This window comes from Cibotium barometz, chromosome 18 (genome assembly GCF_041138505.1).
Source record: "Cibotium barometz isolate CiBa-2024 chromosome 18, ASM4113850v1, whole genome shotgun sequence".
Taxonomy (NCBI): Eukaryota; Viridiplantae; Streptophyta; class Polypodiopsida; order Cyatheales; family Cibotiaceae; genus Cibotium; species Cibotium barometz.
Genome location: NC_141063.1, coordinates 7,323,218 through 7,347,349, shown reverse-complemented (window position 1 = coordinate 7,347,349; position 24,132 = coordinate 7,323,218). Strand labels below are relative to the sequence as shown.

The 24,132-nt window shown below is 43.9% G+C and overlaps 1 protein-coding gene and 1 pseudogene across 1 annotated transcript; one reads left to right on the top strand and one right to left on the bottom strand.

The window, feature by feature from the left end:
* Positions 1-240: 240 nt before the first annotated feature.
* LOC147628864 (stromal cell-derived factor 2-like protein) lies at positions 241-22,812 on the top strand. The gene is made up of 6 exons (XM_086812032.1): positions 241-609; positions 1,152-1,292; positions 21,590-21,730; positions 21,883-21,932; positions 22,111-22,240; positions 22,342-22,812. Exons 1-6 carry the CDS (start codon positions 511-513, stop codon positions 22,432-22,434), a joined length of 654 nt encoding a protein of 217 aa, XP_086668158.1. The 5' UTR covers positions 241-510; the 3' UTR covers positions 22,435-22,812.
* On the bottom strand, positions 8,838-10,563 carry LOC147628865 (uncharacterized; annotated as a pseudogene).
* Positions 22,813-24,132: the final 1,320 nt, after the last annotated feature.

Genomic DNA, 24,132 nt, shown 5'->3' with positions numbered 1-24,132 from the left:
TAATACTATTGCATTCTTAATTCTTATTTTTCCATTGTGACATAAAAATGTATCCTCCCTACTTCACATTCTAGTTTAGTATTGGTACAGAAGAACCATTAATAAAAATAATGGGTAAGCTTCATAATTAACATAATTGATTCAATAATCTATTATTAAAGAGGTTTTTCTCTCTTGCCACGTGTTACTCTCTCGAGCATCTCCTCGAAAACCATCTCCTCTCCTCCTCCTCTATCCAGGTGACAATAGTGTGGGCAGTCTGTTCCTCATCTAGCCAGGTGACAGCAGGGTACAAGGGTGGGCAGTTTCACTTGTATTATATTATATATAAATTTTTAATAAAAAATGCAAAAGCTTTTTCATCTCATGGCAGCAGTGTGGGCAGTTTCACTTGTATTATATTATATATAATTTTTTAATAAAAAATGAAAAAGCTTTTTCGATGAGACGAAGAGGCCGACTGCCGCTTTCAGTATAAAATGCCAGAAATGGGGTCTCTTTTGTATTACGATGATGATGATGATTAATCTGATCTCTTGGCTTCTCCTGCCGCTGCTGTTTGTGGGTCTCCCCTTTCTTAAGGATTCCTCTGTTGCTGAAGCTCATGAGGTGACTGCTTGCTTTTTGAGCTTAATCTCAGCATATATCTAACGTAAGGTGTTCGTTAAATTGCTTGTGTCATAGTTTAATCGGATCTTTGCTTATAAATTTTCGTTTAATCTTCTGAATTTGGGGATTTTCTATGTGTCTGTTCTGTATATATATGCGTTATGTGGATATCCATTTATGTATGAATAGGTGAGTGCATGTATGTAAACGTTAGTGTATGCATGTATGGTTATGTTGTTTATAATGCCAATCTAAGTGCATATATATTTGTGTGTAATCATGTGTATGCAAATGCGTAAATGTGAGTGCATCCATGGTTATGTGTTTATGTGTATATATAAGTATATGTTTAGTTTTATGCAGTCCCTACATCTGTGTATGCATACATACCATACATGTGCATATGTTCACATGACCATACATACATGTGCACTCACAATGATGTATATGTTTGCATTACATACACAGATATATAGGCATATTTATTTATTTTGTATGTTTACATTACTTTACTTTGGAGTTGACAGTCCATTGGTGTTCAGATAACGTATGGAAGTGTGTTGAAGCTGATGCATGAGAGCACTAAGTGCCGATTGCACTCGCATGACATACCATACAGAGCAGAGGGCAAACATCAAGTGGTCACTGGTTTAAGAAGAGTACATGACTCCAACAGCTATTGGGTATGAATAACTGCATGCTTCTAGAATAAGGTCATGTTTTAAAAGTTGTTCATTTGAGCAATAGCTCGCTTCTTCTTCTACTTGGGTTCTCATTGCAATTAGTTTGCAAAGGATGTGTTGTTTTGTCCTTAGGTGACTAGTTTGTGTTAGGTGGGTCACAAACATAATCCCCACCCATTGCAGGGCCCTAGCTTGACCATGGCCATGAGGCAAGATCTCTAGTGTCTTTCAAATAAACTCTTTTATGTGGGGGAAGGTAACCATCACACCATAGGTGTGTATATATAGTGCACTATAATATATATATATATATATAAATATAAAAGAGAGAGAGAGAGAGAGAGAGAGAGAGAGAGAGAGAGAGAGAGAGATGATGATGATGATGATTGTATTAACGTTTGTGGAGACCGAGTATGACCTATGGGACCACATGCAAAGTATAAGGTACAAAAATACAGAATGCTGTAGCAAGTGAACGCTAGCTAGGGTGTAGGTATGTCGTGGGTATGTAGTGGACTCATATGTGCATTGATGAGCTTGCCTTGTCTGCACAAGGCCTCTGTGATGAATGCTGCAAAGGCAATGGTCTGTTCTGGCTAAGAAAGGAAAGCTGTGAGCAAAGAAGGGTTGGTGAAGATCTGTGGGAATCTCACTTGGATATCTTGCCTTCAGTATTTCTTCGCGATGGAAGCCTCCAAAACAGTCCCCAACAGCCGGTATTCTTCATGGGCAGCCTTCAAGAGAGAGAGAAAGAGAGTAGCCATCCTTAGGGCAGCCTGTAACGGTGGTAGAGGCTAGTGTGCAGCAAGAGAGCCTCCATTAATGAAGAGAGAGGGCTCCAATTTATAGATTTGGGCCTCCCATGAGCTAAAATGGCAAGAGAAGGCTACAATGACAAGTGGAGAGCCACACCATAGTTTTTTTCATACGCGTATGTTTCAGGAAACATACGTTTGCAAACGTTGGAAAAAAAAAGCGTATGGTATTCATAACATACTTTGCCCAGCGTATGTAAAAAAATTGACGACTAGGTTTAGGTGGAGAAATATTTGCCGTCGCTTTCGAGTCCCAACTCGTCGCTGCAGCCCGTCGCGCCGGAGTCCCAACTGGTCGCTTGGTGCCACACTGCCAAAACGTGCAGGGCTGACTCCTGAGGGCCCAATGCCCATGCTGCAGCGGCCAACCTGCTATTGTTTTTGTCAAACATGCTGATGTCGTGACAGTGTGATTGCAGCGCCCACGCCGCCCAGCGTTCTTAGTGCTCACTGTTCAGTGCTCTGTGGTTAAACTCAGGAGTCAGGAGTCAACAGTGAGCAAAGTTGCAAACAACACTCTCAGAGCCAGAACTTGTGTGCTTTGTGCACTGCACTGCAGTGAGTCAGACTTCAGTGACAGCTCTACATTGTGCAGTGACCACTGACACTTGTATTGCAAGACTCAAGTCATGGGGAGAAGAAAGAGATGCGAGTGGGACTATGTGACTGTGGTGAATAAACTCCCACGCGGTATGTGCACGATGAGGTGCAATTATTGTGCACATGAATGGGATGGCGGTCCTTCCCGCATTAGAGCACACATTTTGGGCTTGAAAGGTTATGGTGTTGACAGATGCAAATGTCCTCCTCCCGATGTATGAGAAGCTGTCCAGCGCGGTTGCATGTTGGAATGGATGCAAATCCACGAGGTGCAAATGTGGACACTGAGGTTGCTGACTTAAATGAGTCTGTTGAGGCTTCAACAGGTGCAAATGATGCAGGTGTGTCTAATGTGGGCTCTTCTTCCAAGAAGAGAAGAGTTAGTGGCACTGGCACTAGCACTGGCACTCTTACCCAAGCTTGGGCTTTGCAGGCAAGAAAGAATGCAGACATGGCTGTACGTAGATTCTTTTATGCAGAGGATATCCCGCATTTCAAAGTGAAATCTATCTATTTCCAGGACATGTGCAGAGCAGTGGGGGAGGTGGGGCCTAGCTATAAGCCCCCGAGTTATCATGCATTGCGGGGAAGGCAGTTGGTTGCAGAAGTACAGTGCATTGATAAGGATCTTTATGGTGTGCGAGAGAAATGGAAGAAGTATGGATGTACAATTGCATGCGATGGTTGGTCAGATAATAGGCGAAGACCTATTATCAATGTCATGGCTACTTCCATACATGGCACTGTGTTTTTGAAATCTGTTGACACTAGTGGCCAATATAAATCAGGAGAGTACATTTTTGGTATTTTGAAAGATGTTATTTTGGATGTGGGACCAGAAAATGTGGTTCAAGTATGCATGGATAATGCGGCTAATTGCATTGTTGCTGGCCAAAGAATTGAGCAAGAATGGCCTTCTATTTTCTTCACTAGATGCACATGCCATTGTTTAGACTTGCTCTTTGAAGACATTGGCAAAATAGGCTGGATTGCACCCATTTTGGAGAAAGGCATAAAGATTGTGAGCTTTATCACAAAGAGACCGACTATCCTGGCTCTGTTTAGAAAGTACAGTCAAAAGGAGTTGTTGAAGCCTGCTACCACTAGATTTGCATACATGTATATTGTGTTGGCTAATCTATTGGATGACAGAGTGTACAATGGTTTGCGGAGATTGGTTGTTGGTCCTGAATGGCAAAGACTTAAGGCTACTCGTACAAATGTGGGTCAAGAGATTGCTAACATAATTTTGGGTCCTATGTTTTGGGAGAATGCCAAGTTAATTGTCAAGATTTGTGGTCCTATCTTGAAGATATTGCGATTAGCTGATAGAGAAGGTGCAACAATGGGGCTGATTTACGAGCTTACTGATCGCATGGTGGAGAAGATCGAAGCCCTTGAAAATGTGGAGGAAGCAAGACTTAATGACATTAAGAGTCTGTGCATTGATCGATGGGATATGATGCATTCACCGTTGCATGCCACAGGTTTTGTTTTGCAGCCTCTTTGGCGTGGCAAGAACCAAGAGAGTGATGAAGAAGTGAATAATGGATGGATGGAGGTAGTGCTACGGTATGCAAAGTATGATTTGGATATGCAAGGGGTGATCATTGATGAGCTTGATATTTATAAATCAGAGGGTGGCTCTTTTTCCCATGCCATTGCAAAGGATGAAAAGCGCATGCATTATCCTGTGAAATGGTGGGAAACCTTTGGTGCTAGCACCCCCAAATTGCAACAGCTTGCTATTCGAGTTCTATCCCAAGGGAGTTGTGCATCCCCATGTGAAAGAAATTGGAGTACTTTTTCTCTTATACACACAAAGAGAAGGAATCACATACAGAAAAGCTAGTATACATTCATACTAACTTAAGACTTGTGTCAAAGATAAAGGAGAGGGGCTATGAGAAGATGGAGGTGACCTTGGCAATGATTAATAAAGAAAAGGATGATGAAAGGCTGATTACTTTTCAAGAGCAACAAGAGGAAGAGGAAGAGATACATGCTAATGATGCCATTGTTGATAGTGGGGATCATGCAGGCACTAGCTCTATTGATGATGATGAGCATGATGACCAGCTTTGTGATTCTTCTCAGGAAGAAGGGCAAGATGATGAAGATGAAGATGCTGAGCTAGAGACTTAACTTTTGACATACTAATAAGTTAATAACTATGGTCCTATGATGATTGATCTATTGCTAGGCTTTTTCATGTACTTATTGGCAGCGAGTCTTGGCCCTTCAACATTCGAGTTTACTTTTCTATAATCTAGATCAATATAACGAGTCCTGAGTCTCTTTTGTGTATTTTTTGTCTTGAGAGTAAGATTTCCACAACATACTTCAAATGTGGAATGGATGTTTTAAAATATCTTTGAATTATGTGCAAAAAAGTTAGTTAATTTTTTAGGTCACGTATGGTTCATACAGTATCGGTGAAACATACTTTTTTCATACTTTCATACCCGTATGCGTATGCGTATGAAAAACGTATGAAAAAACTATGAGCCACACAATAGCTGAAGTGACAAGTGTGAGGCCACTTATCTCACTTTGATCCACTTTCTAACAAGTGTCAGGCCACTTGTCTCACTTTGGTCCACTTTCTTGCCACATGTCCCAATCTAAGAGATGGGTCCTTCCATAAACTTTATCTCTAAAAATATCCCAACTGGTAGACATTCTGTCATAGGCACTTTGCCAACTCTTGGTATCTGCTCAATTCCAGATGTAATGACGCGAACAGAATTTCCATCGGAGTTGGGGCAAAAATAGCAACTCTCCTAAATTTTAGGAGTGTGGTCCTTTGTATTCTAGGATAATTTCCCATTCCCAAAGCTTGTACTTTCCAAATATTTAGGCATCCTGGAGTCCAATAGACCCCTTTCATACTGGGAAATATCCAGGCTAGTGACATCCCCCCAACTTCTTAAAAGTTGTCCGCAACTTTAAGCTTCAAGCCATATATTCAAGATATAATCATGTCCCATTAAGTGGGCGAGACGAGACAGTCTCAAAAATCTAATATAACTGAAGAATCCATGTCTTAAAGAAATGGGGGAGACAAAACAGTCCCATAAGTCCAGATATCATAATCGTGTCCCAAGTAAATGGGCGAGACAAATCAGTCCCATAAGTCTAGATATCATAATCCATGTCTCAAGTAAATGGACGAGACAAAATAAGTCTCCTGCCAACAAGACATTGGTCCACATGACCCTTGGCATAGACATAAGTCCCGTGCCAATCAGGCGTCATGTCCACTTTACCACTTGCACTCCGTGTTGGTACTCTGATCACACACCTTGGATGAGAGGTGGGCTCAAGTAACAAGATAAAACAATCACTCGCAGCAGGCATAGATAGCCTAGTGTTCCATAAGCATTTCTGCCACACAGTTTATAGGCATTTCGGCCACTAATAGTTTGTAGGCATTTCGACCACCAACTCACACTACCCTCTCAAGTGCCCATGTTCCCTTCCATCTGCTCTCTATTGTGCCACCCATATATGGTAGAAACAATCTTCAAGAGAGCACGTAGGACAAGAGAACACTACACACGGTATGTTGTGCTCGACACTATCCTCTGAAGTGCCTATGTTCCCTTCCATCTGCTCTCTATTGTTCCGCCCACACATGGTAGAAACAATCTTCAAGAGAGCACGTAGGACAAGAGAACACTACACAGGGTATGTGAACCATGAGTTTCATAAGTTCAATGCATCCCAAATAAAGGGAGCTATAAAGAATAATCCATAAACCTGAGGATAGATCCAAATCCCTAGAAAAGAAGTCCAGGAATCCATAGATTGTATACCATAACTCTTACACTTTATCCATAAAAGCATCATATCCATGAGATATCCAAAGATTTCTTCTTTATAAACTCGGACAGATTCGTCCATAGAAATTGCTTGTGAAGCCCAATATCTATATAAATCTCGTCCAAGAAAGAAATCTCCATAGATATAATCCATCCCAATAAAGGGAGCCATAAACAATGTTTCCCTGAAACCATTTCAAGGCAAACAACATCACCTGGCTTCTTGCATGGCTATGCAAGGGTTAGTGAACATAAAAAATACTTCATAGTAAATAGCCAAAGCACCAACTTTGCATACTCAAAGTATACTTAGCTTTTCTTTGCCAGGTTGGTCATGAAGCCAAAAGAAATATCTCCTCACCATATTATCTCCATATAGCATGCCTATAAGCTTGATAATATAATCCACAATATCCATATGAAAAGAGTGCTAAACGTGTGCACATAAAGCCAACTCCACACTTCCAAGATAAAATTTTGTGAATTCATAAATCCTTAGATCAACAAGCTGACTACAACTCATGCTCTTGCTTCATAAGCTATGAAGTGGCTGGCCATGCTTAACAGCAATGATGGTAAGTGTGGTCCCCACTTGAGATCTTTTCTCTTCCTTATTGATAAAAGGAAGCCTCCGCTTCCAAGAAAGCCTATGCTATGATACCGATGTAACTCGCGGCGGGTGCCCGGGAGACTAGGGCCTTTGACACACTACCTCCGTGTGGGTACTGATTCTTCCCCAAAATCCACAGATCTTCATGCAATAGAGCTAGTACAGCAAGTACAACTCTCCATTCAGTCGGTACAGCAGGTACAATGGTTGGTATAGCCGATATAGTGGCTAGTACAACCGATACAGTGGCTGGTACAGCCGGTACGATGGCTGGTACAAATGCTGGTACAGCATGTATAGTGACTAGTACAGCAGGTACAACAAGTACAGAAGCTGGTACAGTGGGTACAGTGGCTGCTACAGCAGGTACAAAGGCTAGTACAACAAGTACAATGGCTAGAAATCATAATAAATGATTAAATACCCTTGCCTTAAGTATTTCTTCGCGATGGAAGCCTCCAAAACAGTCCCCAACAGTCGGTATTCTTCATGGGCAGCCTTCAAGAGAGAGAGAGAAAGAGAGTAGCCATCCTTAGGGTAGCCTGTAACGGTGGTAAGAGGCTAGTGTGTAGCAAGAGAGCCTCCATTAATGAAGAGAGAGGGCTCCAATTTATAGGTTTGGGCCTCCCATGAGCTAAAACGGCAAGAGAAGGCTACAATGACAAGTGGAGAGCCACACAACAGCTGAAGTGACAAGTGTGAGGCTACTTGTCTCGCTTTGATCCACTTTTTAACTAGTGTCAGGCCACTTGTCTCACTTTGGTCCACTTTCTTGCCACATGTTCCAATCTAAGAGATGGGTCCTTCCATAAACTTTATCTCTAAAAATATCCCAACTGGTAGACATTCTGTCATAGGCACTTTGCCAACTCTTGGTATCTGCTTAATTCCAGATGTAATGACATGAACAGAATGTCCATCGAAGTCGGGCCAAAAATAGCAACTCTCCTAAATATTAGGAGTGTGGTCCTTTGTATTCTAGGATAATCCCCCATTCCCAAAGCTTGTACTTTTTTAGGCATCTTGGAGTCCACCTGACCCCTTTCATACTGGGAAATGTCCAGGCTAGTGACAGATAGCTCGAGAGTAGCTATGAGAATTGCCACCTCCAACAAGGCGGCATCTAGTAGAGGTGGTGAACAGCAGGTACTAACTGGTGTAGATAGTACAAAGGGGCGGCAGCGCCAATGGTTCAGTCTTCTATGATAGTGCTAGTGGTGAGTGCATGATAACGTTGGTAGCTTAGCTCAGAAGGCGGTGGCTACAAGCGGCGCTGGTGGCTCAAAATTTGGTGGCATCCACATAGCCAGGGGGCGGTTGATGCAAGTTGGCTGTGGGTGGTGCACAACGTCAGGTTCAGGTGGTGGTAGCATAGTTACCAGGGGACGGGGACGGGGACGGGGACGGGGACGGGGACGGCTAAAGGTAGGGAACGGGGACGGGGGGTGGGGACGGCACTCAAAATTGTTAATTTTAGAGGAGTAAAGAATCAAGATTAATCAATCAATAACAACAAGCTTTCTAACTCCAAAAGTTATGAATCATGATACACATTACATTTAAAATTAAATTACGCTACGAGGTGCAAGAGTCAAGAGTCAAGACTTGCAAAGTTGGAAAAGAAAGACTTTAAAGTTGATAACATTAAATAGATATACTCAAAAGATGTTGGGGCCTAGGCGATACAAAATATAAGTCACTCGCTCTCATACTCTGCGCTCCCAATAAGAGAGGTGCTAGCCTCATGATCATGAGTGCGTGAAGTGTGGATGGGGGTTGTGTCATCCGATGAAGGCTCATGATGAGGACCATCTGTCCCACCCTCCTGTGCAATAGTTGTAGCTGTCTCCTCTTGTTCCATCTCCCACTGTCTAAAAGTATCGGCATTGCATCTTGCACTCTTGCCAAGCATGCGCAAGTTTGCGCTAATGAAGACAAGATCATTAGCTCTTTCCACCCCAAGCCGATTTCTTTTCTTTGATGAAATGTGACTGTAGGAGGACCATAATTGCTCTAGGCAAGAAGAGCTAACGGACTGGCTCAAGATCCGGATCGCCAACTGTTGTAGCTCTGGTCCATCTGATCCGAAGTCCTCCCACCATAATGCTGCACCAACCTTGAATCTGTCCTGCTGCGCATCTGCACATCCATATGAGCCTTGAAATGCCCTGTAATTAGAGAGCTGGTCTCTAATTTTGCGCCTGATTTCTGCATCCGGCGTGAGGCGATCCAAGATGAGTCTCCAACCGTTGCTCACCTCTTTATCACCCTCTTGCCCTTTTCCCTGAAATTCTGGGTCCACCATAAAAGCAGCTGCATGTAAAGGAGAGGAATATGAGCTCCATCTTGCCACACAAAGCGAGTGGATCTCCTCATATCTATCTACGTCTTTGCTCAAGCTTCTCAAGACTCTCTATCATCTGGTCCATGGCTTCATATACTTTGCCAATGCATGGCTGCATAGCATCAACAATCCTGAGCAAGTGGACAATGGGATGCACCATGGCGTCAGTGCGCTTGAGGTCCTCCCAAAGATCAGCATCGTCGACCTTTTTCTTGCATGAAATCCCTACCTGTGTACGTGCAAAAGATGAGGAGCAAAACTCATCACTGATGAATAGTTGCCGCACGGCACCTTGACAATCCTTCAAGCGATGCAACATAAGAAAGTTGTATGCAAAGCGAGTGTCCGAGTACTTGAGAAGGACCTTTGTGGACCTCTTCCCAAACTCGGATCGAAGGTATGTGATTGTTGATGAAGGTCACAATTGCACATGCATCATCAATCACCGATTCAATCCATGACAATTTCCCAATATCTTTCAAAAGATTATTGAGACAATGTGCCATGCAAAAAGAGACGGTGATTTGAGGATACATACTCTCAAGAATAGCTCCCACTGCCCTATTTGTCGCCTCACCATCCGTGACGAAACCGATCACACATTCGGGGCCGATAATCTCGACAGCACTACTCCACTCAGCAGCAAGTACATCCGCACTCTTTCCCGTCCCTGAAGCATCATGTGAGGAGACAAAGTACATCTCCCCCACCCGTGAGTATGCCACAAGGCCATGGATAGACCTTTTCCGCATGTCACTCCATCCGTTTGCAATCAAAGAGACTCCATTGCGAGCCCATTGTCTCTTTGTGTTTGCCGCCGCTTGCTCAACAAGGCGTTTCTCCTTGTCAAGCATAGTGGTCCGCAAGGTTTCGGAGGATGGAGGTGTGTAGTGAGGACCGTACTCGCCAATCTTCTTCACCATCGTTTTGAAGTAGTCGGACCTATTTATCATTTCAAAAAAAAAGAGGGTAAGTAATTAGAATGGCAAAATGGTGACCCGTGAATCGTGACTCGTGAGACATGATGATGAAATCATGTGAGTGAAATACATACCGTGCCACACGAAAAGCAATGTGGTCATGAAGAAAGAAGCGGGCCACCGCGGCATCAACCTCCTCCTTCTTTTTGGGATCCCAACTCCCCTCAAGAGTACTTTGCCGACGAGAGAGAGAGGGTGGACTAGGTTGCGGCATTGAGAAGGCGGCTTGTGTGAAGCCACGAGTAGTGCCACGAGGAGGACGTGGTAGAGGGGTAGATGAAGATGCACCACCACCCGATGTAGAACCTGATGTTTGGGTTGGAGTGACATAAGTGTTGGGATCCACTCCACGCACCCTTTGGCTTGCATTCAAAGCTTGATGGGCGGCAAGCTTTGCAAGAAGCTCCTTTCTTATCTCCGGTGTGACCGGCTCACAAAATTTCACCTCATGACCGGGCTCATGCAACAAATGGGCCCTCACCCTATTGGCCCCACCCACACGCTTATATGGGCAAAGCTTGCATGTCCATGGACGTGCACCCCCCGCATGAGTAGGAGGCTCGAAGTTGACCTCATCCCACCATGACCACCCATCCGTTCTACTCCTACCGCCCGCACGAGAAGAGGATGCCATGAATAGTTAGTAACTTAGTAGTAGTCTAGTAGAAGAGGGTGGAGAGAGCTTAGAGGGTAGAGTAGGAGAAGAGGTAGAGGGAAGATTGAAGTAGTCTAGTAGGAGAGGGTGGAGAGGAAGGTGGTGGAGTAGGAGAGGGTGGAGAGGAAGGTGGTGGAGTAGGAGAGGGAGATAGTGGAGAGGAAAGCTTGAGTAGGAGAGGGAGATGGTGGAGAGCCTAGAGGTACTCAAGTCTCAAGTCTTGGAAGTTGGAAGGCTTGAGCAATGAGTAGAAGAGGAGTAGCATAAGCCCATTATATAGCATATGGCAGCTCTCTCTCTCTCTCTCTCTCTCTCTCTCAAACTCTCAAACGGCCAGCCGCCAACGGCTAGTAGCCGTTGCCCGAAAAAAAAACGGCTAGATTTTTGTAGCCGTTGCGCCGTTGCAGACGCCCCCCTGTCCCCGGCTGACAACGTCCCGCCGTCCCCTTGTCCCGTCCCGTCCGTCCCGTCCCCTGGGCCGTCTCGCCTCCGTCCCGCACCTGCAGTTAATCGGGACGGCATTCCCACGTCCCACGTGGGCGTCCCGCCGTCCCCCTGTCACTATGGGTGGTAGTGCTGGTAGAAGTTGGCAGCTATGCTGGCTGAAGCTGGTGGCAGTGTTGGTCGGGGCATAGGCAGCGTAGAAAGGTACAGTTTAGCGGCGCGCACAGGCGGACGGGCGATGATTGCTGGCAGCAAAACAGGTGGCGGCGCAACCAAGTGGAGGAACAAGCAGCAATACGGCGATGATGAATTCCTCCCTTCAACGATGAATATGATAATGATGATCTTTTGCTCTTCATCTTGTTCCTAGGGTTCAAGATGGGTTCACCCCTATTTTATACCCAAGGGAGGTCTTGCTTTTTTTTTTTTCCAAAAGCTTTCATGCTTTTGCCTTTTTTTCACTTAGCTTTTCTCTTTTGCTTTTAAAATAAAATATTACTCATCTTTTTGTCAAAGTTCTTTAGCTTTGCTTTTCTGGCTTAGGGCCTTGCTTTTTGGCCCTGGAGCTGCTTTTTGAAAAAGCGTCTTTTAGCTTTTTGATCCGGCTCAGTCTCCTCTTGCCAGTGGTGCTCTTGGCTCGTAGTCAACCTAGTTTGACTTCTTGCTTTTTCCTTGCTTCTTGACCAAGACTGGTGCTTTTTCTTGAGCAAACCTTACGGTCCTTGTCCTCCACCTGTTTGGTGTCCAGGCAAGGGTTTCATCATGTGAAATGGGCTAGGAGGGCCAAATAGTTACAGTCCGCCTGGCCAGCAAAGGTGGTGGTGCTGGTGGCGCTCAACTTAGCCTCCCCCGCATCCTATCATGGGGTCTATTGGGCTGGCAGCGGAAATGGGCTGAACGAGAGGCGGAGATGGCAACGCAAAGGCAGAAATGCTAAAGGTGGCTGAGATTGCGATGGGAAAACCTGGGCAAACAGCTGTGTGAAGCAGACAGAAGCGGCTCTGATACCAATTGTTGATCACATGCATTCTAGGGTTAGGGTATGCAGCAACTAGTATATGGTGGATGGAACTCCATGGTGGAGAGAGAAGAAAGCGAACTGTAGAGAGAGGAGAGAGTACACCAGTAATGCACGACTCAATGATAGCTTGATTAGATTGATATATTTGAAGTACACCAAGTACATGCTTTTATAGGTTGCAAACCTTATCTTTTGACTCACATAAATCACATACATAATAAACTAATGCCACATGGCAAACACTCATCTTATCCACATATAAGGGGTCCCTTTTTGGGGGCAGTTCACACACGGGTATAGGAGGGTACACATAAGATGGTCACACACACGAGACTCCGAAATGCCCAACATTTAAATCAGCCCATATGCTTTTAAAATCATCATTATTTTTGTACATTCGAGGCATAGCAGATAAGTCATGATGATGAATTGTAGTAATAGGAATAATTTGTGGCCTTCTAGACAAAGCATCAGCCACTACATTCTTCTTTCGAGGTGTATGCATAATTTGAAAATGAGACATAGAAAGAAAATTTGCCCATCTCATATGCTTTTTTGAAATCTTTGGTTGTGAGAGGAAATGCTTGAGACTTTGGTGATCCGTTTTAACAATAAAATCCGCACCTAATAAGTAGTGCTACCAGATTTTAAGGGCATGGATCACTACAAGCATCTCTTTCTCATAAACAACGTATTTGAGTTTGGCATTTTGCAATCTTTTACTCTAAAAAGCACCGGCATGTCCCTCTTGATTCAAGATTGCTTCAATGCAGTCTCCACATGCATCACTTTCTACCACAAGATGTCACCATTTGGTGGCGTGTCATGTGCACAGTGGGTATCTACCGTGTGCTATACGCATGCAAGACTAGTTTCGAGGCTTGGGGAAGCTTGGAACTAGGCAGGCTGATTGATGAGCTGAGTTAGGGATATACTAACGGGCGAGCACCCAAGTATGGACGGGCGGGCGGCCAAGTGTGGACGCCCGATGACCGGCCAAGAGCCTATAAAAGGGTGGCCAAGGTTAGTTATTGTATCATAGAGAGTCTCGCGAGTTTGTGAGAGCTCTATGGTCTTGGAGCCTGGATCTAGTGTAGACGTGCACCTGCTTTATGCAGTCGAGGCCGGCAGCAATCTCGAGGCCCGCGAGGGCAGCTTCGTGGCGGTATGGGACATCACGAGGAGGAGATTGGTCGGTACGTCAACCTAGTTAGCTCAGCTCGTGGCTTGGTGGGGACAGCCAAGACTGTGGGCTTGCCCACGGCTGTCATGGTTGGGAGGTGAGTCAGGCCTGCACCCCCTTGCTTGTTTATTGTTCGTTTGTTTGCAGGATTCGAGTTTCGAACCAAGATCGATCACGAGGAGATCCATGGGGATTTGACAGTGGTATCAGAGCATACCTCGTGAACGAGCAAGTCGGTAGGTAGAGAAGAAGAGGTCGAAGAACGGTATGTGTTAAAAGCTTGCTGTTTTTTCTGTGCATACTGCAGTTTTCAGATTTTGGTAATTGTTTTTTCTTCATCAAAGAACCCCATGTTGATGGGAGATGGTAGTGTAAGTAGGGTTGAATGCTTTTGCAAAGAAGAGGAAAGATGTTGTGCAGTCACATGACTTGCAGGGAGAGAAACAGAAAAAAGAGAGAGAAAAAGCACGTTGTTTTCGTTGCTTTTTGTTGAACGAACGAGAGAGAGAGAGAGTGCGTGCGAAGCGTATGCTGTCCGGCTGATTATGTGCGTTGGCCGTTGTTCGATGCTGCGGGGTGTAGACACTGTAGAGGGCGCAACGGTATGGGCGGCCAGGACCAGTCGGCTGGTAGGCGCCTAGGCTTGCGTGGCCAGGCCTGCCAAGCCAGGCGGCCAGACTAGCGCAGCCAGTCAGGCCTACGCAGGCGCCTCAGCCAGGCCTATGCAGCCTAGTGCAGGCGGCCCAGGCCAGGCCGGCCAGCACTCACGCCAGGCAGGCCAGCGCCTAGGCAGGCGCCCCAGCCACGCCATGTAGGCGGCCCAGCGTAAGTAACGCCTGGCGCACACGCAATAACAGGCGACGACGGCAGCAAGCTGACGGCGAAGGTGACGCCTGCAAACAGCACGCCGGCAGATTAATCCTGGAGGAAAAAAAAAACACAAAGCAAGCACGTTTTTTTTAGCTTTCGTTTTTTTTAGAATTTAAAACTTTCTAAGTTTTAAAAGAATCCTCCAAGGTTTCAAAGGTTTCAAGATATATTTTTTTAATTTTTTTTAGAAAAGAGAATATATATATCCATATATATGTATATATATATATATATATATATATATATATATATATATATATATATATTTATTCCACAAAAAAAAAAACACAAAAGCTAAAGCAAAAGCTAAGCCTAGCTTTTCGAGTTTTTTTTTGGCTTTTGGGAAACCTTTATAAACCCCTCTAGTGCGCTTCTTGCCACACATCTCTCAAGTTCTCGAGTTCTCAAGTTCTCAAGTTTTCAAGCTCTCAAGCTCTCAAGTTCGCTTGCACTTTCATTGTGCAAAGATCGAATTTTCTCTCCGCGTACCCTCTTCACGATGTCGACCCAAGAATCAGAGTTGGAGCCCCTCGTGGAACGCGAAGGCTTGCCGGCTACAGAAGGTACCGATGCCGATCTTTTTAACGAGTTTGTGTCAAAATCAGATTTCCAAGAGTTCAAAGTAGCTCTCGAAGCTTCTTCGACGGAACGTCAGGCACAAATTGCAGGCTTTGCAGAACTCCATCGCTCTCTTGACCACTACCCTCTCTACTTTCTCGGGAATGGATACCTTGGCTTCTGCTTTAGGCCCCAACATTTCTCCGGAACCGTTCGGGGGCGAGCAAAAGCAGAGAACCAAGGAGATCGTGGACACTTGGCTACATAAGTGGCAAGTTCACTTTCAGTTTCATCCATATGATGATGGAAAGAAGATCCAGTTAGCAGCAGGTTTCCTGTCCGGCAAAGCTTTGCTTTGGTGGAAGAAACTGAACCCTAAGCCAACGACTTGGGCACAATTTGAAGATATTTTCAAGAAAGAATTCCTCAAGAAAGAGGATGATTATGATGTTGTTGCCCGGTTTTCAGCTTTGACCATGACCTCGCAGCACCTCACTTATGAGGTCTACCTCCAGAAGTTTCGTGACTTGCAGATGAAAGCTACAAAGATGGATCCCACTACTCTTTTGGGGTTTTTCGTAGCTGGTTTACCAGACTCGTACCGATTACAGGTTAAAAATAACAAATGTAAAACTTTGGACGAGGCCATTCATTCAGCTCGTATCTATGATGATACGATGGTCTCTTCCAAGTCGAAACCCGTTACCGAGCAGGGGAACAAGCATAAAAGAAAGTTCTCCGCACCTATGGCTAACAAGACAGAAGGCAAGTCTTCGGACCAACCTTCGAAGAATTCCAGTTCGACACCAGCGAAGAAGAAACGACTCCTTAGGACTTTAAAGCTCAAGAAGGAAGGACGTTGTTTTATCTGCGAAGAAAAAGGACACATGCGTAATGAGTGCCCAAAGCAAAAGGGTACCAAGTCAAACGCAGGACCCAAGCCAAAGGCAGCTAACCAGTTGTCTTTGACAGGTACGTCAATTACTGTACTTTCTCGCTCTAGTACTTGTTCTGATTGTCTGTTCAATTCTAAGGTATTTGGCATGCATGATCTTCTCCGAGTTTATGGAGAAGTGAATGGCCATGAAATTCACATTCTTTTAGACCCTGGCAGTTCGCATAACTTTGTTAACTACAAACTTGTGCAGAAATTGAGTCTTGATACGACACTCAGCGACCATACCTATGAGGTACGTCTACCTGCAGGCAGACAAGTTTGGGATCGCAAGGTGGAGATGCTTCCAATCCAGATTCAGGACTACAAAGACACTCTGGAATGCTATGTCATGCATCTGGAAAATGTAGACTTGTTATTAGGGATTGAGTGGTTTAAGACTCTTGACGTCCAGATAGATTGGTCTAGTCATATTTTTTCTTTTCAGCATAGGGACACCAAGTATCGTATTTTAGGTGATTGTATTCATCCCTCTCAGGGACCTCTTGTAAATACAATTGTTTTTGGAAATATAATGGATTCTTCTTTGTATACCGCTTTCCATTGTGTATTGATTCCACTTTCTTCTTTTCTCATCCCTTCCATGGATGTGAATGAATTAAGTGTGTTTGAAAGCAAAGAATTACAGAAGATACTTGATTCGTTTCAAGATGTATTTCCTAAGGAATTGCCATGAGGTTACCACCTGAACGGGCAGTAGATCATCGTATTGACTTGATCCCTGGTGCTCATCCTGTCAGTATTCCATCTTATAGGATGAGCCAAGCTGAGGAAGATGAGTTGGCTAAACAACTCGAAGATTATTTGAGGATGGGCCAGATCCGTCCAAGTAAATCACCTTGGGATGCACCTGTGTTGCTTAGGAGAAAGAAGGACAATACTTGGAGAATGTGTATAGATTACAAGAGATTCAACAAGCTGACCATTAAGAACCGTTATCCTCTCCCTAGATCAGATGACCTAATTGACCGGTTAGCAGGAGCGAAATATTTCACGAAGATAGATTTACGTACTGGCTATCACCAGATATGTATTCATGAAAGGCATGTCGAAAGAACCGCCTTTCGGACTAGGTATGGCCATTACGAGTTTCTCGTATTACCTTTTGGGTTAACTAATGCTCCAGCCACTTTCCAGCAAATGATGAACGATCTTTTTCGTGAACATTTGGGGAAATTTGTGGTGGTGGTCCTGGATGATATTTTGATATATAGCCGTACTCTTGAGGATCATGTCAGACACCTCACGATTGTCTTATCTATTTTAAGACAGAATCGACTATATGCTAAATTGAGTAAATGTGAGTTCTTTATGACCGACATCATTTACTTGGGACACAAGATCACTAGAGATGGATTGAGCATTGACTATGACCGAGTTCAGAAGGTTTTGGACTGGCCTATACCACGAACAGTGAAACAACTTCGTTCTTTTCTTGGTTTTGTAGTGTTTCTTCGGAAATCTGTACGGGAGTACTCTCAGCTCACACTACCGATGACCGACTTATTGAAAGGTCGTGGACGTAAGTCCAATCAGCCTATCACTTGGAATAACGATTTGGATATGGCCTTCAGACTTTTGAAAGATAAAGTCAAGGAAGCACCTATCTTAGCATTACCTGATCCTAGTCGGTCTTATGTTCTTGAAACTGATGCCAGTGACTATGCTATCGGGGTTGCTTTATTTCAAGATGGTAGACCGGTTGCTTTTGAAAGTAAAAAGCTAGACGACACTCAATCTCGTTGGCCAACCCTTGAGAAGGAGCTTTATGTTGTGATTCATGCTCTCAAGGTTTGGAGACATTATTTATATGGCTCCAAGTTTGTGGTATTGACTGATCATCAGTCAATCAAGTATGTGTGTGATGCGGATGATTTGAGAGGTAGGAAAGCTCGTTGGGCAGAGTTAATGCAAGATTTTGATTTTGAGATCCGTTATCGGAAAGGGTCCATGAATAATATTGCAGATGCGCTTAGTCGGATTAGAGAGGTGAATACTTTGTCGTTCACCGAGATTTCTACTGACTTATTTCAGTCATTGAGAGGGCTTTGCAGGACTGATAGTTATTTTGGTCCATTTTGGCAGAAGATCCAGGACGGGAGCTCATTGATTGACCAAGACTCGGTGACTGTGCAGTCTACCATTCAGGTTGCAGGAGGTCAATGGATGATTCGGAATGGTTTACTATTCCGTAATGACAAAATTTGTGTACCACAGATCCCGGACATTAGGTCCAAGATTCTGAAGGAGTGTCACGACGCCCCTTCTGCTGGACACCCTGGGGTACACAGGACACTATCATTAGTGAAACACACTTTTTATTGGCCGAAGATGAAAGGGTATGTGGAAGATTATGTTCTCAAGTGTCAGATTTGTCAGACAAATAAAGCTGAATGCTTTAGACAGGCTGGGTTGTTGCATCCTTTGCAAATCCCATGTAATAAATGGGAAAGTATTTCCATGGATTTTATTACCGGATTGCCAAGAACACATCAAGGCCATGATTCTATTTGGGTTGTGGTAGATCGCTTGACAAAAATGGCTAGATTTTTACCGACCCAGAAGAGCCAAGACTGTGGGCTTGCCCACGGCTGTCATGGTTGGGAGGTGAGTCAGGCCTGCACCCCCTTGCTTGTTTATTGTTGGTTTGTTTGCAGGATTCGAGTTTCGAACCAAGATCGATCACGAGGGGATCCGTGGGGATTTGACATGGCCCAAGTGGTCTTCCTCTATTTCCATGCCAAGGTATGGGACACCAGGGAGCTTTGTGTTGCCCGTACTGAGGCCATGACTCGCGTCACCCACGGGAGGGCAGGCCTCGTGTCACCCCTAGTGTGGCCAGGACGTGGAACCTAGTGTCGGGGATATCACATGGCCTCATAATTGTGTGGACACTTAAAGTAGGTGCCTACCGTTAATTATGGTGGGCTGTGCCACATGGCACAAGGGGCTTGGACCCCTCCTCCTCTCCCCTATTCTTCTCCACCTCTTTCCACTTTTCCTTCTCCTAGAAGCTGGCACCCATCTCTCTCTTGTTCTCTTCCCTTTCTCTACTGGTCGACTACTCCCTACGGTACCTTCTATACCTGCACCGGATCTTCTACAAAGTACCTGTTCGTGTACTTGTAGAGTGTGAGCACCTGTTTGTGTGCCTACACTTGGGAGGACCAAGCCCGTTCCTCTGCGAGTTGTGCGAGCCAGGCTATAGTACGAGAGCGCTTGTTCATGTGTGGTCTCGGAACGACAGTTTTGTGAGGTGTATGAGGAGTCGGGGCTGGTTGTATTGACTCATTCAACGAGTCCGGCTTCGACATTCTTCACCGACAAATATTTGTTTGGGTAATATTCCTTCGTATTATGCATTTCATGGATTATCTGGCTAGCAAGCCCTTGGGACTTTGTACACAAATAAAGTATTGCAATAATATACTATAGTACTTTGAGTAGGGCGGTTGGCCCGTTCGCGGCCCCAGTGGTGGTGTATTGTGTAGTGCTTCTCTTTTGCAAATTGTCTTGAGCAATGATGTATCTTTCAGTGATTATGTGTATTGTGGCTAGTCCATTTTATTGTTGGTGAGCGTATTGTTCGCGAGACGGTGCCCAAGGACGTTCACACCTAGTCAGTGTAGTTTCAAAAAAGGTTTGTAGAGATTAGTTATAATAAGCAGGCCCTTGGCTGACTGCATTTTTCAGCTTTTGGAAAGCTACAATCTGAGGTTCAGCCCATGCTACCAACAAGGCAAAGTGTAGAATGTGTGTTGACTATAGAGCATTAAACAAGGTAATCATCAAGAATCGGTTTTCGATTCCAAGGATTGATGATATCTTAGATAAATTGAAGGTGCGACATGCTTTAGTAGAATTGACCTCAAGAGTGGTTATCATCAAATCTGGGTACTATCGGAGGATGGGCACAAAACTCCTTTCAGGACCACTTTTGGATTGTATGAGTTTCTTGTCATGCCATTTAGTCTCACAAAATGCACCTACCACATTTAATAGGATGATGGACCGTATATTTAGACCTCAGTGAAAGTTCATTGGTGTGTTCTTTGATGACGACTATTCTAGTATTTTCAAAGACTGAAGAAGAACACAAAAAACATATGGTCATTGTCTTTGAGGAGCTTTGTAGACACCAGCTTTTCATTAATGTGAATTTTTCCTCATTGAAATTCAATATTTAGGACATACCGTGTCAAAAGATGGCGTGCGAATGGATCCTGCAAAGATCCAAGCCATTTTAGATTGGCCAAATTTGACTTTTATGCACGAAGTCAAGACTTTTCTTGGGTTACGCCCTTATTACAAATGGTTTATCAGACCAAGTACCATCCTTTTTCTGGACAAGTAACACATGAGAACAATATGGCGAAGAACTGGGCTGAATCAACCCTTTTTCCAAGAGATCATTTACTTGTCATGATCTCTTCTTGTGCTGAGCTGCACTTACTCTATATGGTGGCCTGTTAGGAGGTGAACTCCCACGTAGAAGATCCATAGAAAGATCTTCAAGCCTTTGGGGAGGTAAGTGACTTGTTAGTGAGTAAGCAAAACAATCTTGATACTTGCTAAGGAAACCAATTCTATCAATTTCCAGTATGATACATTTTTTCTTACATTTTCTTTAGCCATACACCAATCACATGTAGTGTCTTTGAGATGCATACCCAGTGCCCACATGGCGAACTTAGACTTCGCTATAAAGTCACCATCAGTAAAAGTAACGACAAAGTGTTGGACAAATGCAAGTGCCTTCCTAATGTTTTGCTTGCCTTGTAAGTGTCAAGTTTCACATCCTTATCATCTGCCTTGAAAGTATCAAAACAGCCTTAACTTGATCAAGCTCTCGACGGAGCTTCTCAATCTCTGCATCACTTCTAGAGGCATGAACATCAGCTGTGCCTTTCCATGAACAGAGGCATGCGAGTTTTCACTAATCCTTTCTCTGCTATGCTGACCAACAAATACAGTGCAAGCTACTTGGTGTCCAGGACCTTTGAAAGAATAAGGAAACACAGTGGGGCGGGCGGAGCCCCGCTTCATCGGCGCCCTGTACGCATATAACCACAAGATTGACCTCAAGAGTGTGAGCTTTCGAGTGACGAAACCATCTCCTGGTGTCCATCATCCATGCAGATTGGAGATGGTTACTTTTATGCGTCTTTTGAGGGCGAGGGCTGCTTCCCATGCAACATGGTGAAGGAAGCGAGTGATCCTAGCCAAGTATTGAGATGCTCTTTCCATGCCAAGAGTCTCAAGTGATATGGGGATTGTCTCAAAGAGCAGCTAGGAAGACCATGTGTGTGTGTGTGTGTGCGTGTGAGAGAGAGAGAGAGAGAGAGCATCTAGTTCATCATGTCATGTATTATGTATCTAATAGTATTAGTTAGAGCATGCATCTTATGAGTCAACATGTTCTGTATTCGTACTGCTAGATTGTCAAGCCACCAGAAGGTTCCTCTTTTCGACAAGGCGATACAATCCCTAATGGGTCAATCATCAAGTTGCAGCATATGCAGACACGCAAATGGTTACACAGTCGTGTGCATCAATCACCCATTTCAAAGAATGCTGAGGTAGCTTCTTCACCATATCATGCTTGTGGAATGCTTGTATTTTTGCCACAGCACTACATTATTTTACTGTCATTGCCTGTTGATAACAATCACGAGCCTGCAGTGCAGTTTTTTTCTATAATTCAATCCAGGTTTTGATGGGTTTTTGTTAGGTGAGTGGCTATGGAGGAGATAATGAGAGTGACACAGGAGATCTTTGGATGTAAGTTGAAGTGCCTCTATCCGATTTAATGGTCTACGATTTAACTGCTGATTATTATTTGAATATAGGTCCAAATTTTATTGCTCCAAAATTATTTATTTGCATATAGGTTGAAAATTTATTGCTCCACTATTATTCCTTTGTTAGTCTAACCTTTTCATTATTGTTGTCAATTTAGGTTGGAGTTTGCAGACAAGGGCAAGGTTTGGATGAGGGACCAAAAGGTCAGACTAAAGCATGTTGATACGGGGATTTTTCTCCATAGCCATGAGATGATGTACACCCGAGTAGTAGCCGGTCAAATGGAGGTATGCATACATGGTCGAATACATGGGAATGTCTCTTTTATCATGTCAATGAAGTCTAATTTTGACATGATTAGTTCTCCAATTGCCTTTTGTATCTTCAGGTATGTGGTGTCATGGATAAGACAGCTAAAAACATTTGGATTGCAGCCGAAGGTGTTTATCTACCCGTGAACAAGAAGGCAGCATCATCTTGAAGAGGCAGGCAATTGGTTTATTTTTTCTCTACGCAGAGGCCTTGCCAAAAGGCATAGGGGGCCTTTGTATGATTTCAGCTCAAAGCTGCACAATAAGAGTCAAGAAAATGCATAGCCTTGAGGCCTTGCCAAAAGGCATAGGGGGCCTTTGTATGATTTTAGCTCAAAGCTGCACAATACGGCAACAATGTGGCCAAAGGGAGTCAAGAAAATGCATGGCCTTTGAATCTGAGGTTCTTCATTTTTCTGAACATGCATGCCAAACTGAGCGTACAATATCAAGAAGGTTTTGTTTTAAATTTTATTTGGCCCAAAAGCACGGGTACTAAAGGTTTTACTAATTTTCTTTATCAAGAAGGAAAGTTTGTTTTGTTATTTTATGCAAGTACTTCAGAGATCATGGTTTGTTAATTTATCATATTCAAAGCTCTGAGATTTCGGTGTTTCTTAGGAATTTCGTTGTACTCACAGGTCCTGTAGAACATACCAACTGGATGGTGATACGATCACTATCATCGTAGCTAACATGTTTCTACAACTGTGTCTGCACACTTCTGTAACGAGCGCGTGTACTATATCGTAAATCTTTTCATTTGATGAGGAAAACGTCCTAAAGACACTTCCAAGTCTTGAGCTTTAAAGGACAAACAAAAGAATCTTGGCTAATTGACCAAACCATGAAGAAAAGCCTTGTAACTATGATCCAGGTGCCTCGGGTCACTTACTTCCAGGTGGTCTAATGAGAAAAGACTTGGAACTATAAAAGCCAATTTTTCTCGTTTGTAACTTATTCTTCCATTTATGCAATAGAATTGGAGTGTTCTCTTTTCTCCTCTCTTGCAACTCTAATCTAGCATGTGGTATGCTTAGAATTAGAGTTTGGATGATTAGAACTAATCGCTCATTCTCTCTTGTTTCTTTTCCTTTTTGCTTGAGTGATTAGACTATTACCGCGATCGGCTTTCATGGAGATCCCATGTGATCTTCGTGAGAGCGGTTCCACCACTGATAGGATTAGGAACCGTCTTGGTGTGACAACGAAAGCAGAAGGATCGTGACGACGAGCGGCTATTCATACGCGACGATGGAGCTCTCTTGAGCACGGCTCGAGCTCGGCGGATCAGTAATTTTCCATGACAAGTTTTGATATCTTGCCATCAACTTTTGCTTCCGTTGTGCATACTCCCCATAATTTTGATATGGTATCAGAGCCTTGCAAAGGCTGAGTTTCCCTTCAATCCCTTTCTCTCTCTCTCTCTCTCACTCATAAGCCATACACATCAAGAAGGAAGGTGGTAGAAGAAGGTGAGAAGCAAAAAGGCATCAAGAAAGATGGCAACAAAAGAGCTTCAACAAAGAGGAGGAGAAGAAGAAGAAGAAGAAGAAGAAGAAAACGCGAATTTTAGTCAAAAAAAATTTCGTCCTTGTTCTCCGTCGATGATCTCCTTGAAGCTTTGGAGCCGTGAAGAAGAGGTATGAGAGTTTTTGAAGTTGCTAAGCTATTGTTTCCTTAGATTCACAAACAAGAAGGTTGAAGACAAAGGAAAGAGGAGGAAAAAAACGCAGCCGTGCACTTTTTCGTCGGTCGCTTTCTGTGCGTTTTTCCGTCGTTTGTTGTTTCCGTCGCCTGCCCCTTGTGAATGGTGGTAGGTGTTACTTAAGCAATACCTTGATAAGTAGCATGTGTGGCAGTCCTTC

What these genes read in the sequence shown, in the direction of transcription:
- LOC147628864 (XM_086812032.1), top strand. Translation starts at nt 511, where the DNA reads ATGATGATGATGATTAATCTGATCTCTTGGCTTCTCCTGCCGCTGCTG. An exon ending in CTGTTGCTGAAGCTCATGAG is followed by an intron (nt 610 to 1,151) that starts GTGACTGCTTGC and finishes ATTGGTGTTCAG; the next exon opens with ATAACGTATGGAAGTGTGTT. An exon ending in CCATTTCAAAGAATGCTGAG is followed by an intron (nt 21,731 to 21,882) that starts GTAGCTTCTTCA and finishes GGTTTTTGTTAG; the next exon opens with GTGAGTGGCTATGGAGGAGA.